Source organism: Telmatherina bonti (assembly GCF_933228915.1).
Source record: "Telmatherina bonti genome assembly, chromosome: 18".
NCBI lineage: Eukaryota > Metazoa > Chordata > Actinopteri > Atheriniformes > Telmatherinidae > Telmatherina > Telmatherina bonti.
Genome location: NC_136616.1, coordinates 18,833,562 through 18,850,857, shown reverse-complemented (window position 1 = coordinate 18,850,857; position 17,296 = coordinate 18,833,562). Strand labels below are relative to the sequence as shown.

The following is a 17,296-nucleotide window of genomic DNA, read 5'->3' as shown; positions in this document are numbered from 1 at the left end:
GACTTCATTCCTGACCTGGAGAAGACACTCCACCCTTTTCCAGCTGAGCACAGTGGTCCTGGATTAGGAGGTGCTGATTGTCATTCCAGCTACTTTCCACTGTTTAGAAATTCACCAGCAAGAACCAGAGATCACAGCCTGATGCAGCCAATAGAAACCACATTGTCTAAAAAAAAAAAAAAAAGCAGGGACCTAATCTTGAGACCACCATAATGGATTCCCTCAACACCATGGCTGTGCCTATTCATTCTGTCCATAAAAGTCATGAACTGAACATTTTTACATGAAAAGAAAAAAAACAAAACAAACAAACATTATTCACTGATCTTTGACAGCAAAAACACAAGTTTCAGAGTCTAACAGTGCAGAAGTATTTTCTACTTTTATCAACACAAGGTAATCTAGCAGTTCTCTGTAATCACTGCACATCATGTCAGTAAAACACCCAGGATCAAATATCATCCGAGATACACTCTATCCGGATTTATATTCTGTTGATGGTGTTAATATATTTTTAGTTTAATGTAAAATGACAGTAATTTTTTTTTAAAGTTCTGTACCTGCCAAAGTTTCAGGTTGTTTGTGAAAACAGAGCTTGCCTCATTTGTTCATCATGTTATGTTTCATTCTCTTGCTAGGAAAAAATGCCGACCACTCTTCTCCTTTGGGTTTTCCCCCATTTAGCATATAATTTGTTGTGATTAAGTTAAAGAAAAAAAAGCTTTTTTTTCTTTTCCCTTCATATATATATATATGAATATAGAACGCATCTTTGATTAATTTAAAATGAACTGGTTTGGTAATTCTTCATGTTATTATTCATGTAAAGAAAAAAGCCTGCAATTTCACAGTCTCATTTTAATAATTTTGTAAATTTGTTGTTATAACTTTAATAATTTGGTGGTATTGAAACACACACAAAAAAACTTATAAAGATATAATTGGGCTTGAGCCTTCATTCTCATGTGTAGTAGCAGAAAATGAGAGCGAGAGGAAGAGAGAGAGAGAGAGAGAGAGAGAGAGAGAGAGAGAGAGAGAGAGTGTTCCGTTTTTTTTTTAGCTGGTCCGTCACTAAAAGTGTTCCGTGAGCAACTGTAACATCAGAAGGGGGAGGTTATGGCAACAATGATTGAAGAAAATGGTCCTTCGACTCATGTACGTATTTCATACTTAACATTTTTCAGTTTTAGTATCAACTAGGTCATTTGCGCCACTTCAGCTGCTAAATATGAGGGAAGAAACGCTTTTCGGCAAACAAATAAACTAAGTCAAGGCTTTAGATGTGGCTAAACGTTAGCCAGTGGCTAACAAGTTAGCTGGTATGCAATGTTTCATCTTTTCACACCGAAACTTGACCACATATTCCCATAAAAATGTAATGTACATGTCCTTGAGGCATTTCAATTAAAAGTTCCGAATGATGAACTAAAAAAACATTCAGATATCTGACCAGATCTGCACTTTTCTATCAGTAGACATCTTTGTCAGAATCTAAAAATCAACATATTCCTGTTAAGTGGATCTGTTTATTAGAAAAAGCGTAAAATTTGCAGATACTGATACCCAAGGAAATTATTAAGTGCATCTAGAAGCAGCAACTTTATAGGAATTTTTGCACAATCAATAAGAACCAATGCGTTTTAAAGAGATGGTTTTGTTGTATCAAATGATCATTCCTTTCCCTGTCATTTTGGTCTCTTTGTGTTGCTTCCTCCCCCAGGAGCAGTCTGATGTGTCTTCATCCTCCCAGGCAAGGCAGAAACTGGAAGGGCTGCTGAACAAGAACATGAAGATCCGCATGACAGATGGACGGACTCTGGTGGGGCTCTTCCTCTGCACAGACCGGGACTGTAATGTCATCCTCGGCTCAGCTCAGGAATTTCTCAAATCCACAGGTAGGAACTTTTTGTTATCAACACAGTCTCAAAAGAGCGTAAAAATAATCCTACTGTACCAAGATTAAACCCTGATCCTCATTGGCCACAGTCCTTCACATTTGATGTTCCCCTGCTCCAACACACCTGACTCACATCAAATGGATCCATGCCTCTATAGTTCTGCACAGTGAATTATTAAAATCAGGTGTTGGAGCAGGGACCTCGTCCTGCATGGTCTATGTTTGTGTTGATGTCACTTATAATGCTGTTCAACTGTTATCCCTAGGAATGTCATGAACTTGTGTAGTGGTGAAACCAATGTAAGTAAACAGAAAAAATAAATATATTAATTAAAAGAACTGAAGAGAGGGAAGGGGAAAGGGGAGGAAGTAAAAAAAAAAAGAAAAGATAATAATGATAATGAGTAAACTAAATTTATTCTCATAGTGCTCTTTACATTATTGCCTTTTTACGCAATTTTGTTACATGATCAATAGTTACTGATTCTGACATCTCTAGTTGTGTAATTTCTGTGTTTTACATCAGTACATTGGCAGGAGTGTGGTGAGGTGTAAGAGTAAGCAAGTTTGTCTTGTTTTGTTTGTATCCTAAATATTGTTTTAAAAATGATCTGTTTAATTGTTGATTATAATGTATTGTTATGTTTTTGGACCCCCTCGAAAACAAGATGGTACGTCTCAAGGGGCATTCCTTAAAATAGAATAAGTAGGAAGGTAAAGGCTCCCTACCATTGACCTAATGTGAGAGAAATGGTAAACTACAGCAGTAGGCTGCAACAAAACACTAGTTATAATAATAATCATAAAATTTTTGTTTAAAATGACTGCTCTGATGCAAAAAATATCTTGTTTAAATGCCCGTATTCTCATCTCATCTGCTTCAATTGCTGTAGAAATGGAGCAACACAGGAGATTATTGGAGGGAGTACATATTGAGAATTTGACAAGTGGGCTGACGTCAATGATTATATCAGCAAATAGTTTTTAAGATAGAACAAACAGTAACGTGGGCTGGCGAAAAAGCCTGCCTATCTGTGTTTTTCACCAGAAGAAATAAAACCCCAGCCTGAACAGTTGTCCTCTTCTGTCCTCAGATACCTTCTCACAGGGCGAACCCAGAGTCCTGGGCCTGGCCATGATCCCAGGTCACCACGTGGTGTCCATTGAGGTGGAGGCTGACAGTCTTGAAGACGCACAGGGTTTTGGTGCCAACCACTGACAATCCCTGTCTGTTTGGACAGCACTCTACCTTCATTCACCTTTACTCAGCTGACTCCTGTTCAGTCAGATTTCGGGCTGGGGCTGAACCTGGAGACGATCGGACTATTTCTGGTCAGTTGCTACGGACAACGCTCTGGATTTAGCCATTTCCTCCATGACTGAAGGAAGAGTATTCGCCACCAGTGTGGACTCAGTATGTGTGTATGAATGAGGAGTTGTGTGCAAGCTTTGTGGGTGTGTAAGTGTCGAAGCATATGAGTGTTTTGAAATAAATCTTTATTTGAAGTTATTTCTGCAGCTTTGCTTCAAAATACTGAACAGAACATGAAGGAATTAGGACAATCACAGCTGGATATGTATGGTATGATCCACAAAGACCACTGCAAACATGGCTGATCGGGGAGGAAGAATGAGCAGAGACTGGATTGTTTAGATACTTTAATGCACTCAAGCATGTCAGCCAAGTTCAGTTTGGCAACAGGAAAATTGATGCCACTTACAGAAACCCTAAAAAAAAAAAAAAAAAAGGAACCCGTTCCTGTCAGATTTAAATACAGTCTGTCACATTTTGTTCACAACAAAAAGTAGAAGCAGTCAGTTTCCTTAATCTGTTCATTACAAAATAACTTAGTTTGTGCAACAAAATGAAAAAAAAAAAAAGAAAAAAAGCCTCGTTTCATTGTCTTCCACAGCTTCATCATTTGAGCCTCATTTACAAACTGCCCCTGCAACACTTCAGGTTTAACTTTGTGCAGTAGTCCCCTCCTATTAGATAAATATTATCCAAACCTCCTGCGTATGAAGTGCATTCAGTGTACCACAGAAATTTAAGCTCCCGCTCAGGTCAGTGTTGGCCATGTGCACTTTTCTATTTATAAATGAGGTTCTCATATAACTGCTGAAGACACAATTTGCAAAGAGTCCGCAGTAACATTTCAGGAGGGGAAAAGCTGTGGCGTGGTTTTTTTTTTTGTTTAATAACAGAAGAGTAGAAGTGCAAGTCTTTAAAGATGTTCACAGAAATTTGCAAAGAGAAATACATGATATTTGATTCGCTGATCAGTTGTAACATTTTTAATCCAAGAGACTACATTCTGCCTAATTACTGCATTTTAACCAAATCACAAGATGTAGTTGGATACGTTTACATCCGAATATATATATATATATATATGTATGACACCAGTGAGAAAACCGTAGAAACCAATTTTAGTTTAAAGCAAAATAAACAATCATGCCGTCCTACACCGATTTAAGATCCATAGGATTTCTTTACTTTTACACCTAGAAGTTTCATGTAAAAGTGCTCAAGTCTCATCATAAATATAAGAGCTTAACAAACCAAGTCTTTTGATGTCATTAAATAGAAAAGTCGGATTTCTCCACAGTAAATACACCTTAAATGTGGTCAAGAATATCTACTGGTTTCAGGTAACATGAAGTTCCTTTTACGAATACTGCGAGCCACAACGAAATGAAAAAGCGCACCGATGTTCTTCCAGGGGGTTGTCCCACCAGTTACTGCATCCAAAAGTCAAGTTTCAAAGAATGGCACTAAGAAAGAAATGAGTAATAAGAGCAGAAACATCCACTGCTTTCAATCACTGCCTTTTGTGTTTCCTCAAGCAGCAGCCGTGTGGACAAAACTTCATTTTTCTTCATCCACAGTGACGACTTGATTCAACGGGAACCAGTTAGGTTCTGTTATTGTGGTGAGAAGTCCAGTTTAAAAAAAAAAAAAAAAAAATCAATTCGAGGATTCGATGAAATGGCCTCCAAGCTGATGTACAAGTTCTGAGGAAGACTTCTCCAAAAATCCAGTTTGATTCTCCTCCCCAAGAAGTCCAAAAAGGGCGTAACCTCCCATGTGTTGATCGAGTCCTGCTCTCTAGTCGTACTCGAACTTGAAGTGGAAGCTGCCGCCAGACTCAAAAGGGTTGAAGTGAAACGGCCAGCCCCTCTGTCCTCCACCTCCTCCTTGCTGGTTCTCTGGGTCTAGAGGATCCTCGCCTGCATCAAACTTCTGTCTCATTTCTACAAAACAGATGGGTATGATGGACAAAAAAAAAAAAAAATTAAGATTAACAATAGGGAGTTTTCTTTATTGAGGTCTGTTCTGATCTGAACAACTCTTTAGTCATTCCTGAGTTTTAATGTTAGCGTTTTCTAAGCACCATTCAATAACGTGTTTATATCATTTTTAAGCTTGTATTTGTTACTTTGACTTATATAATCATCTCTCACTGTCAACTATTTCATGTCACATTTTGTTTATTGATATGTATCTACAGCCAGCAGCTTAACTTTATCAAACACAGACACACAAGTCACAAATTTGCGCTTTGATGCTTCTGTGTTTGTTCAGGCTAAGATGTAATGAATTTAAATGGTATCTTTTCAAGGTCCTGACAGTGAATTTTTGTCAGGACAGCAAGATGATTCCTCCAACATTATGCTAAACAGTATAAAGAAGCAGCTTAGTCTAAAGAACTGATGATGTCTCTGTGTGAAGGTGATTTGTATCGTCATTCACCACATTACTGATCTAAACAGTCATGTCTGCCACACAGACGAGACTGTTAGACATCTCTGCTACACAGAGCTGCACAGTTTTGCAAAGAAAGGAGGATGACACAGTTTTGTAGTTTTCTAATCTATTCTACAGACATTTAGCATTTCTCCAAAGCGACTTACATCTGAGAGTGAAAATAGCGAGTAGCGAAATCAAAATGTGACACTGCCATTAGGAAATTAGCTCGTCCATCTTAAGCAGGGGTGTCCAGCTCTGGTCCTCAAGGGTCACAATTCTGCAGGTTTTCTATGTATCCCTGCTCAAACACACCTGAATTAAATTAATGAGTCACTGTGCTGAGGTTAATATGCCGTTAGATCCATTTAATTTGAGTCAGGTGTGCTGAAGCAGGAATACATAGAAAACGTGCAGGACAGCGGTCCTGAGGGCTGACTTTGGACATGCCTGATCTGAAACAGGCTAAAACTTGCAATTCTTCATCCATAAACAAACAAGTGTAAAAAAATAAAGATCTGAACCGGGCCTTTTGTTTAAATTCCCTCAGAAAAAAACGCCGACTTCCACAAACCCTAACAATAAAGGATCAGTTCTGCAAGTTTCAGCCCGAGTTCCTGACCTGGGTCAGTGAGGACTTCTTTCGCTGAAGCAATGTCAATAAACTTCTTCTCAGCTTCCTTCTTCTCAGTCTCGGACTGGAAGTTGTCAGGATGCCACTGCTGTGCCAGCTTCCTGTATGCCTTGATGATTTCCTGCTTATTGGCGCTCCTGAGGACATGTAGCCAGACAGTTAGTCGGTCTCCATAAAAAAGATAGACTCTGAATGGGATGTCAGTCAGGACACAGATATTTCCATTTCATCCTTGAACTGGTTACCTGCTCACTCCGAGAATCTTGTAGTAGTCCCTCTTTCGAGAGATTTTGAGCAGCTTCTGTGCCCGTTCCAGCCCCTCTCGGATCTCGTTGCTGTCGGCATCAAACTCTCTGGCCTCTTGGTAGTCCTCTACAGCTGCAGGTACACAAATACAGCAAAATGACTTAAATTCAGCTTTTCCCTCTATCAACAACTCCCCCCACCTCCTCTCCAAGTCCAAGTTAAGAGCGTTATTCTCAACAGCTCATTATCATTTCATGCTCACATCAATAGTTCTGCATATTTTCACTGATGTAACATTTCTCACCTCCACCCTTCCTTCACCCCACCATACTGCTTCTGTTCTTGTCCACAGTCTCACCACCTCCCATATTGACTACTGCAAATCACTTCTCTTTGTTCTCCCCCGGAAATTTCTTCATGAGCTTGAGATGGTCCAAAATTCAGCCGCACGCATCATCACCAAGACGTCCTCCCTTCACCACATCACCCCTTGACTACAACAGCTGCTCTGGCTCCCGGTCAAATCAAGAAAAGAATTCAAAATCCTTCTGTACACATTCAAGGCCATCCACAAACTCTCCCCCTTATCTGTCAGGTCTCTTTTACACATTGCCACCCCCTCAGGTCATCCACCTCACTGTTCCCTCTAGCTGTCTCAGCACCATGGGGAGGAGAGTATTCAGCCACTCCGCTCCTCATCTCTGGAATTCCCTCCCACCAGACATCCGTTGCATCGACTGTTTAACTCTGTTTAAACCTCAAACACACCTGTTCAAGATGGCATACTCTGTAATTGCTATGTCCCATGCTTTTATGTTTGCATTTCATTATTGTTTGCTGTTGTTTAATTATACAGTGACCTGAAGTATACAGAGGTTGTTTCAGATGAGGGAGAATTCATTTACTCTACGAGGTACATGCATCCTAAAAACAGATAAACTCACAAACTAAACACCATTGTATCACAAGCAGTTAAACTGAGGAAAAACTTAAGTGATAATGTGAAGTTATGTCCTGCTCTTATCAAATTTAAAAATATCCTAAAAAAAAAAAAAAAAACAAAAAAAACCCATATTACAAATACAAAGGACAAAATTACTTTGATTTTTGTATAATGTATGTACGTGGATGTGCATTTCTGTCTGTATATGTACGTGCTTCATGTGTGCATATTTATACATGTACATGTATGTATATACATCTATGTACATGCAAATGTGATTGTACATGACTATATGTATGAGAAATTGTATTTAATTTGTGGAAATGATCACAAACAGTTAAAAGGTGGGAAATTATCCATTTATAAAGTGAACAACTTAAGACATATGGCATGCTATGCTATGACAATATTTTTTTTTTCTCTTTTCATTAAGTATTGCTAAGAAAATCAATAACCATTTATTGGTTGTGTTATGTTTCTTTAAAAAAAAAAAAAAAAAAAAGGGGCAGATATTACAAGAAATTTTCTTTTTCCTGCTCCTTTTCGAGCAATATGCTCTGTTTGTTTTGTTTTTTGTACTGTAAAGACTTGCTATTACCTTTTGTATGACCATGTGAGACATAAAAATAAATAAATAAATAAATAAAAAGTAACCTAAAAGGTGTTTTTAATTACAACACGTTATTATTGTTATTATTATTAAAAGAAAAACACAATACATCCACTGAATTTAGAAACCTCTTTATACTTAAAAAAACAAAAAAAAAAACAAAACAAAACATGACTGCTTTTTAACAAGGCTCAGGAGACATTGCTGTTTACAATTCCTTCAAAAAGTAGGCTGCCTGTTGCTGTAAGCGTTGCATTTTAATGTCAGGCGTAAACAGGGCCTTAAAAACAGGAATTCTGACCTAAAAAAATAATGTGACACACAAGATTTCTAGCAACACATAATTCAAACTGGACCACAGACACGCCGTTCTAGTTAAGTTTTCAGCAGTCCAGACAGTTTAAACCGTCATCCTACCTTTCTCATAGTCCTGGTTGAGAATGTAGGCCTCTGCTCGGTCTCTGAGGATATTGGCATTGCGGGGATCTCTTTGGTGGGCCTCTGAACACACATCAATTGCTTCGGAAGCCAACTTGAGCTGCAAATTTGAAGAAACACAAGGATGTCTTCGGTGAGAACTCTCAATCATTTGGTTACCGTTTTTTGTTTAAGCCTCTCACCTTGACGAGACAGAAGCAGATCCTCTCTTTTGCCAGGTTGACGTAATACAGGACATTTGGTTCCGTCTTCATCACTGATTCAAGTTTATCAATGGCATCTTGATACCTAATCACCCAGAGAAATTCAATTAGATGGAGAAAGCGGCAAAGCCTTTGCATGTACTTTAAAGTGTCCATCATGAGTGTTGATCTGCATGCTGAGAGGATAAAAGTGCAGTAATCTCAGAGATATACTGACCTCTCCTCCTGAATCAGCTCCTCTGCAGAGTCCAGCTGCTTGCTGAGCTTCTTCACCTGCTTGTAGTGGCTGAAACACTCTTTATCGTCCTGGTCAAGCTTTAGACACTCTCTGATATGACTGCACGGGAAGACACATGCAAATGAGTTCATGGAAACAGCAAGGCAAAACAGATGAGCACAGGTCTGGAGAGGGAAACCGCATCATTTGCATGCCTCTGCTGTCAGTGTGGTGCTCACTTGAGTGACTCATGGTGCTCTCCAAGGCTGTAGTGCAGCATGCTGAGCTTTAGAAAAGCCGCTCGGTTGTCGTTGCGCAGCCTTGTTGTTGGCGTAAGATCCTGGATGGCTTTCTGCGGATCTCCCATTCGGATGTAACATTCTGCACGGAGCTCCCGTGACTCTGGATCCCAGGGAGAGATCTGAGAAGCGGTGGAAACATTTAGACATGAACAACACAAAGGAAACAGACCAATACTGGAATAAATAGTAAATTTAGACACAAATTTGCTCTTGATCACCAAAATTGTCAACTAAACTGTGATCACATATACCTCTATAGCTCTCTCCAATATACCGACGGTGGTGCTGTAGTCTCCTTGGTGGTATGCAGCATGGGCATCCTCCTGCAGCTCCTCCAGCTCATTTGCCTTCATCAGCTGTTGGTGAGCTTCTTCATTGTTTGGAGAGCGCTGCAGCTGGAAAAAGAAAAAAATTGACACATTTCTCCTTTAACAGCATGTATTATTCTGAAAAGAAAAAAACAAGCACATGATCATCATATGACCTACCACAGCTTCAAAGTCCTCTCTTGCTTCTTGAGTATTGCCTTGCTTTAAAAGAATATTTCCTCTCTGCAAACGAGCCTGAAAACAACAGGAAATTATTTAGGTGTGATGAAACGAGGAAATGTTGAAAAGTTAAGAGAATCGTGAATCGTTCAAGTGGCGCGTGACCAGCTGGACTTACAACCAGGAAGTCAGGCTTGAGCTCGATGGCTCGGGCCAGATCTGGCAGAGCAGATTTGGACTTTCCCATTGCTAGAAACACTGCAGCTCGTTTGTAGAAAGTTAGGTAATTTTTAGAGTCTCCCTCTGCAAAAAGTGAGCAAAGCTGAGTTAGTGCTTGTTTCAAAGTAACACAAATGAAACTTTTAAGTACACACACAATTCAAACTACTACACACATCTTTCTTTCCTGTAAACGTAACCAATAGAAACCAAGCATGGCATACATGAAACAAACAATTTGAGACATTTTGCACCGCTTTATGGTACAAACTTTGTTCAGATGAAGTCGAACACATATTATTTTTCTATTTTGCCCCTTAATGGACACTAGAAAGCAGAAAATTACACTATAAAAATGTTAACATATCACATGGTAATCAATGGGTAATAAATGGTAAATATCCCCCAAATTTTTGTACTTTTTTATTTTACATTTTGTTAAAGGGACAAATAAAGACCCCATGTTTAAAATAGGACTTGATAATTTTTTTATGCAGCAAGTGTGGGATACTGGGAGCATTATTAGAGCAGTGATACAGAGAGCAGCAATGTGTGTGTGTGTGTGTGTGTGTGTGTGTGTGTGTGTGTGTGTGTGTGTGTGTGAGTGTCTGCAGGAGTAATCTTACCCACAGCAGAGTGGTAGTGGGACAAGGCTTCGGCTAGTTGACCAGCTGCCAAAAGTTTGCGGCCCATCTCCAAGTGGTGCTCAATCTCAACATGAGTCGCCCCCAACACCCCTGTAACACAAAACTGTGCTAAAGCCTCGCTGGAAAGACACTGACAAGACGGCCGAAGTCATCCACAAGGGGAAATCGTGATGCAGCTAAATGGCATCTGTCTGTGGGTTTCATTTTCTAGGATTTACAAATCTTCTCATATTACAGCTATGGCAAAAAATGACAAAGGCTGCAGCCCTCCAAGTTTTAGATGTGTCCCTGCTCCAACACATCTGATTCAAGTTAAATGGATCCAACATCTTGTCATCAGGCTCTGAACAAAAACTCATAATTAGCATCAGGTCTGTTCAAGCAGGGAACATCTAAAACCTGCAGGACCGGGGTTTGATTCCCTTGTTTAAGAGCTTTCACCTTTTCATAGATTTACAATCAATAATGAAACGTCTTTCATCTGAGACTTTATGTAGTACCCATTTCTTTATTTGTAAAATTTCACACCGATTTAATGCCACTTTGTTTTTTAAATAATATTTCTTTGGCACATATCTGTGTTTAGTTTAAGAACCGTGGCTCGTTTTCCTGAGTCTGCAGGTGGAAACTTGAGGTATTGTCACTCTGAGCAGCAAGGCAAACAAAAGTTAACCAGCATTTAACAAAGTACAACAGCAAGAATAGAAACTAAAAGCTAAAAGTTTTGTAAATATCAAGAAGTGTTTCCTTTAAAAAAACAAAAAAACAAAAAAAAAAAACAACCGCTTTTTTAAAACATTCGTGCTTGTGTGTTGTGCTTTGTTTTGCTTTTAAGTTTGATGCAAACTAAATTAGGCTCTCCAATCAATTTTTTGCTTTTAACATTATAAGTATTTATGGTTACATTTACTTACTGTGCTAATTCTGAGCTCAGATATCAACCTACCAGGGACTTCTATCTGCACACAGATCTACTTCCCCAAACACACCTCACAATACAGAAAATGTCTGTTTTAATAGCTAAAATAACTTTCGTATTATATTACAAAATTAGGTTTTTAGATATTCAACCCCACGACAAAAATTAAACCTGTTTAAGCTAATAACACTGAATCAGTATGCTAAATCTTTAGGAGGCTGACTGGACTAAGAAACATCTAGTAACACATGTGTGAGAGTTTATGAAGGTTTTTGTTTATCATCTTGTTTCTGGAAGTAAAGGCGGACTTACCGTCCAGCTGGATGTCCAGGAGGACACACAGCAGAGACAAGGAGCACAGCAACCCGCTAACTCCTGCCCGCCGACACGACTCCATCTCTAAATGAACTCACGCTGTCAAACCGAAACCTACAAACCTCACGGCTCTGTGTCGACTGTCGCAGGAAATACCACCGCGTTTCATCGAAAAGACTGAATTGTCATAGTTTCGTCCACTATGACAGACGTCGGGAACAGCTACGACTGTATATTTACGGTCCCATTCGGACAGCGGTCCGTGTGGAAATAAGTAGCGTCACCTAAAGGTTCCTCAGCAAAACCAGCTCTTCGGTCTCTGTGCGTAAACAGACTGGACATTAGTTGCAGGTAGGGCAGGTCCACGTAATTTTATTATGGAAAAATCAACCCACCGACCGTCTGTACACTTTATAAACGAGTCGTTTCTGTCTGTGAAACCATCCCCTCCCTCTCTGCCCTACATTTCCGTGGTTGGTCCAAATTGCGCACATCCGTGTTCGTCCACAAACGTGGGCTGCTCTCATTGGAGAGCCTAATTTAGTACCTATGGCACTCCCCATAATGTCCCAGCATGGGCCAGGCAGCCGGCATACTGTACACAAGCATCACTACAGACTACAGGCCATGCTCATTACTGCCACTTACGCAACTCAAATTTTTTTTGTGAAAAAGAGAAACGGAGAGGACTGTCATGCTGGTGTTGGATTACTCACGGCACTGAGCACCAGAAGGTCCCAACCTTGAATGAAAAAAAAATAAATTAAAATAAATAAATAAATTAATTAATTAATTATATGTATATATATATATATATATATATATATATATATATATATATATATATATATATATATATATATATATAATATACATATATATATATACATATATGTATATATATAATGTTAATGACTATGTTCACTTATGCCAGTACAGGACTGCCTTGTTATTCAGACCATTATTTCTAAATCATTGAATTTTTAAAGCATTTCTCCCATAATGTTTCTAAAAACATACTACTCAAAATATAATTCATTTGAACAAATACATTTTTCACATTTATGTTAATATATTTAAAGAGCATTATGTTTAAAGAGCATAACCTCCATGTCCTCACAAGAGATACCCCTCAACTGGAGGTAAGGACCATCTTGCCATAATTATTTGTAGGTAAAATAGTCATAAATATACGAAATAATAATATAGTAGTTGGATCTGGTTGCATTATAATTATGCCCTAGGTCATACTAACTTATTAGTGATGTCATTGCATCACAGTGGTGTCTGTCTTAAGTGTCTGCCGCTCTTGGCAATTGTTGACAATAAAGGGGATACATCTTCCTCTGGGCTGGATCTGTAAACAAGTTATTGTTGTGATGTCAGAAAAAGACACTTGTATTTATTCAATTTCAATAGTCTTCTGAGGTCCTGTATTATTTGGTTCTTATTTAGTTTTACAGGATATTCCCTGTTGTAAAACAAGTTTATCAAATGTGTTTATCGTTGTTGTTTTTGGGTATGTGTGTTTAATAGATTTAACTCCCTGTTACACGTCAGAAAAAAAATCTACTTTTCAAAGAAGTTCAAATGTTAAAAAATGCTGGAATTTGATCAAATGCAACTAAACAATTGTTCAGCATATAAATTAACATCTCAATGTTGTAATGTCAATTCAATTAATAATTACATCATCACTTCACCAAACTTGTATTTTTTGTGCCAACAGTGTTTTGTGGTTACAAGAACACAAAGTTAAACTGCAGCATTCATTCATTCATTCATTTTCCGAACCGCTTATTCCAATTCAGGGTCGCGGTGAAGCTGGAGCCTATCCCAGCTGGCTTTGGGCGACAGGCAGGGTACACCCTGGACAGCTCGCCAGTCCATCGCAGGGCCAAACTGCAGCATCTACCATAAAACAATTTATTGTATGCAGTCATAAAAAACAAAACAAAAAGAAAAAACAAAACAAAAATCACATGTAAAACAATGTAATATCCCCTCCACCCTCTCACATATATTTTACAAAACTGTACAAGACAAGACATTAATAATATGTGATTCATTCCAGTTTGACCTCACAAATGTCTGGCCATGTTTATGCAGGTTGTTCATGATTAAATATATATGAGGAATTGAGTATCCATCCATCCATCCATCCATCCATCCATCCATCCATCTTCTGCCGCTTATCCGGGGTCGGGTCGCGGGGGCAGCAGCCTAAGCAGGGAAGCCCAGACTTCCCTCTCCCCAGCCACATTTGCCAACTCTGCGGGGGGATCCCGAGGCGTTCCCAGGCAAGCCGAGAGATGTAATCCCTCCAGCGTGTCCTGGGTCTTCCCCGGGGTCTCCTCCCCGAGGGACGTGCCTGGAACACCTCACCAGGGAGGCGTCCAGGAGGCATCCTGACCAGATGCCCGAGCCACCTCAACTGGTTCCTCTCGATGCGAAGGAGCAGCGGCTCTACTCTGAGCCCCTCCCGGATGACTGAGCTCCTCACCCTATCTCTAAGGGAGAGCCCGGCCACCCTGCGGAGGAAACTCATTTCAGCCGCCTGTATACGAGATCTCGTTCTTTCGGTCACGACCCACAGCTCATGACCATAGGTGAGGGTAGGAACGTAGATCGACTGATAAATCGAGAGCTTCGCCTTCTGGTTCAGCTCCTTCTTCACCACGACAGACCGGCGCAGAGCCCGCATTACTGCAGACGCCGCACCGATCCGTCTGTCGATCTCACGCTCCATCCTTCCCTCACTCGTGAACAAGACCCCGAGATATTTAAACTCCTCCACTTGAGACAGGACCTGACTCCCGACCCGGAGAGGGCAATCCACCCTATTCCGGCTGAGGACCATGGTCTCAGATTTTGAGGTGCTGATTCTCATCCCAGCCGCTTCACACTCGGCCGCGAATCGCTCAAGCGAGAGCTGGAGATCACGACCAGATGAAGCCAACAGGACCACGTCATCCGCAAAAAGCAGGGACCCAATCCTGAGGCCACCAAGTCAGATCCCCTCAACCCCTCGGCTGCGCCTAGAAATTCTGTCCATGTAAGTTATGAACAGAATCGGTGATAAAGGGCAGCCTTGGCGGAGTCCAACCCTCACCGGAAACGAATCCGACTTACTACCGGCAATGCGGACCAAGCTCTGACACCTGTCGTACAGGGACCAGACAGCTCGTACAAGGGGGTCCGGTACCCCATACTCCCGGAGTAGCCCCCACAGGAGCCCCCGGGGGACACGGTCGAATGCCTTCTCCAGGTCCACAAAGCACATGTAGACTGGTTGGGCAAACTCCCATGCCCCCCCCCCAGGACCCCAGAGAGGGTATAGAGCTGGTCCACTGTTCCGTGACCAGGACGAAAACCACACTGCTCCTCCTCAATCCGGGATTCGACTATCCGGCGGACCCTCCTCTCCAGGACCCCTGAATAGACCTTACCAGGGAGGCTGAGGAGTGTGATTCCCCTGTAATTGGAACACACCCTCCGGTCCCCCTTCTTAAAAAGGGGGACCACCACCCCAGTCTGCCAATCCAGCGGTACTGCCCCCGATGTCCACGCGATGCTGCAGAGGCGTGTCAGCCAGGACAGCCCCATAGCATCCAGAGCCTTAAGGAACTCCGGGCGGATCTCGTCCACCCCCGGGGCCTTGCCGCCAAGGAGCTTTTTGACCACCTCAGCGACTTCAGCCCCAGAGATAGGAGAGTCCACCCCTGAGTCCACCAGCTCTGCTCCCTCATGGGAAGACGTGTTGGTAGGATTGAGGAGGTCTTCTAAGTATTCCCTCCACCGACCCACAACGTCCCGAGTTGAGGTCAGCAGCTCCCCATCTCCACTGTACACAGTGTTGATGGAGCACTGCTTCCCCCTCCTGAGCCGCCGGATGGTGGACCAGAATCTCCTCGAAGCCGTCCGGAAGTCTTTCTCCATGGCCTCGCCGAACTCCTCCCATGCCCGAGTTTTTGCCTCGGCAACGGCCGAAGCCGCATGCCGCTTAGCCCGCCGGTACCCATCAGCTGCCTCCAGAGTCCCACAGGCCAAGAAGGCCCGATAGGACTCCTTCTTCAGCTTGACGGCATCCCTCACTGCTGGTGTCCACCAACGAGTCCTGGGATTACCGCCACGACAGGCACCAACGACCTTGCAGCCACAGCTCCGGCTGGCCGCCTCAGCAATAGAGGCACGGAACACAGCCCATTCGGACTCAATGTCCCCCGCCTCACCCGGGACATGTTCGAAGCTCTGCTGAAGGTGGGAGTTGAAGCTCGCTCTGACAGGGGACTCAGCCAGACGTTCCCAGTAGACCCTCACAACACGTTTGGGCCTGCCAGCTCTGACCGGCTTCCTCCCCCACCATCTGAGCCAACTCACCACCAGGTGGTGATCAGTTGACAGCTCCGCCCCCCTCTTCACCCGAGTGTCCAAGGCATGTGGCCGCAGGTCCGACGATACGACTACAAAGTCGATCATTGAACTGCGGCCCAGGGAATCCTGATGCCAGGTGTACATATGGACACTCTTATGCTGGAACATGGTGTTCGTTATAGACAATCCATGACGAGCACAGAAGTCCAATAACAAAACACCATTTGGGTTCAGAGGGGGGGGACCATGCCTCCCAATCACTCCCCTCCAGGTCTCACTGTCATTGCCCACGTGAGCATTGAAGTCCCCCAGCAGAACAATGGAGTCCCCAGAAGGAGCACCCTCCAGCACTCCCTCCAAGGACCCCAGAAAGGGTGGGTACTCTGAACTGCTGTTCGGTGCATAAGCACAGACAACAGTCAGGACCCGTCCCCCCACCCGGAGGCGGAGGGAAACTACCCTTTCATCCACCGGGGTAAACCCCAACGTGCAGGCACCAAGCTGGGGGCTGATGAGAATGCCCACACCTGCTCGGCGCCTCTCACCATGAGCAACTCCAGAGTGGAAGAAGGTCCAGCCCCTCTCGAGGGTACTGGTTCCAGAGCCCAAGCCATGCGTCGAGGTGAGTCCAACTATATCTAGTCGGAACCGCTCAACCTCGCGCACAAGCTCAGGCTCCTTCCCCACCAGAGAGGTGACGTTCCACGTCCCTAGAGCCAGCTTCTGCAGCCGGGGATCGGACCGCCAGGGTCCCCGCCCCTTGCTGCCGCCCAGCTCACATTGCACCCGACCCCTACGGCTCCTCCCGCAGATGGTGAGCCCACGGGAGGAGGAATTGAGTAAATGGCTGTAAATGTGTTTGATCAGTTCAATATTAACAAGATTTTACGAAAGAATTCAGCCTTTTAATGCTCTGACATGTTGCCGAGCTCTGTAGCTTTGTCATCTTAACACAGGTTTTGTTATAAAATACACTCTTGATGTTTTGGTTATTTACAGTATGGCGGTGCTAAGTTGTATCAGAAAACATATATCATCAGCTGTCACATACAAAAAGCTCCATGTGAAGTGTAACTTCCTGCTTCCCATATCCTGT

The 17,296-nt window shown here is 42.4% G+C and overlaps 2 protein-coding genes across 2 annotated transcripts; one reads left to right on the top strand and one right to left on the bottom strand.

The window, feature by feature from the left end:
* The first annotated feature begins 1,082 nt into the window (after positions 1 to 1,082).
* naa38 (N-alpha-acetyltransferase 38, NatC auxiliary subunit) lies at positions 1,083 to 4,660 on the top strand. The gene is made up of 3 exons (XM_079257991.1): positions 1,083 to 1,155; positions 1,721 to 1,895; positions 2,992 to 4,660. The coding sequence occupies exons 1-3, from the start codon at positions 1,117 to 1,119 to the stop codon at positions 3,114 to 3,116; spliced, it is 339 nt and encodes a 112-aa protein (XP_079114117.1). The 5' UTR covers positions 1,083 to 1,116; the 3' UTR covers positions 3,117 to 4,660.
* A 156-nt stretch (positions 4,661 to 4,816) lies between these two features.
* dnajc3b (DnaJ (Hsp40) homolog, subfamily C, member 3b) lies at positions 4,817 to 12,266 on the bottom strand. The gene is made up of 12 exons (XM_079257990.1): positions 11,824 to 12,266; positions 10,572 to 10,682; positions 9,905 to 10,029; positions 9,727 to 9,801; positions 9,490 to 9,633; positions 9,176 to 9,357; positions 8,937 to 9,056; positions 8,699 to 8,804; positions 8,496 to 8,616; positions 6,525 to 6,657; positions 6,268 to 6,416; positions 4,817 to 5,152 (listed from the first exon to the last, which is right to left on the bottom strand). Exons 1-12 carry the CDS (start codon positions 11,906 to 11,908, stop codon positions 5,007 to 5,009), a joined length of 1,497 nt encoding a protein of 498 aa, XP_079114116.1. The 5' UTR covers positions 11,909 to 12,266; the 3' UTR covers positions 4,817 to 5,006.
* Positions 12,267 to 17,296: the final 5,030 nt, after the last annotated feature.

What these genes read in the sequence shown, in the direction of transcription:
- naa38 (XM_079257991.1), top strand. Translation starts at nt 1,117, where the DNA reads ATGGCAACAATGATTGAAGAAAATGGTCCTTCGACTCAT. An exon ending in AAAATGGTCCTTCGACTCAT is followed by an intron (nt 1,156 to 1,720) that starts GTACGTATTTCA and finishes TTCCTCCCCCAG; the next exon opens with GAGCAGTCTGATGTGTCTTC. An exon ending in GGAATTTCTCAAATCCACAG is followed by an intron (nt 1,896 to 2,991) that starts GTAGGAACTTTT and finishes TTCTGTCCTCAG; the next exon opens with ATACCTTCTCACAGGGCGAA.
- dnajc3b (XM_079257990.1), bottom strand. Translation starts at nt 11,908, where the DNA reads ATGGAGTCGTGTCGGCGGGCAGGAGTTAGCGGGTTGCTGTGCTCCTTG. An exon ending in GAGCTGATTCAGGAGGAGAG is followed by an intron (nt 8,805 to 8,936) that starts GTCAGTATATCT and finishes CTGGGTGATTAG; the next exon opens with GTATCAAGATGCCATTGATA. An exon ending in AAGATTCTCGGAGTGAGCAG is followed by an intron (nt 6,417 to 6,524) that starts GTAACCAGTTCA and finishes ACATGTCCTCAG; the next exon opens with GAGCGCCAATAAGCAGGAAA.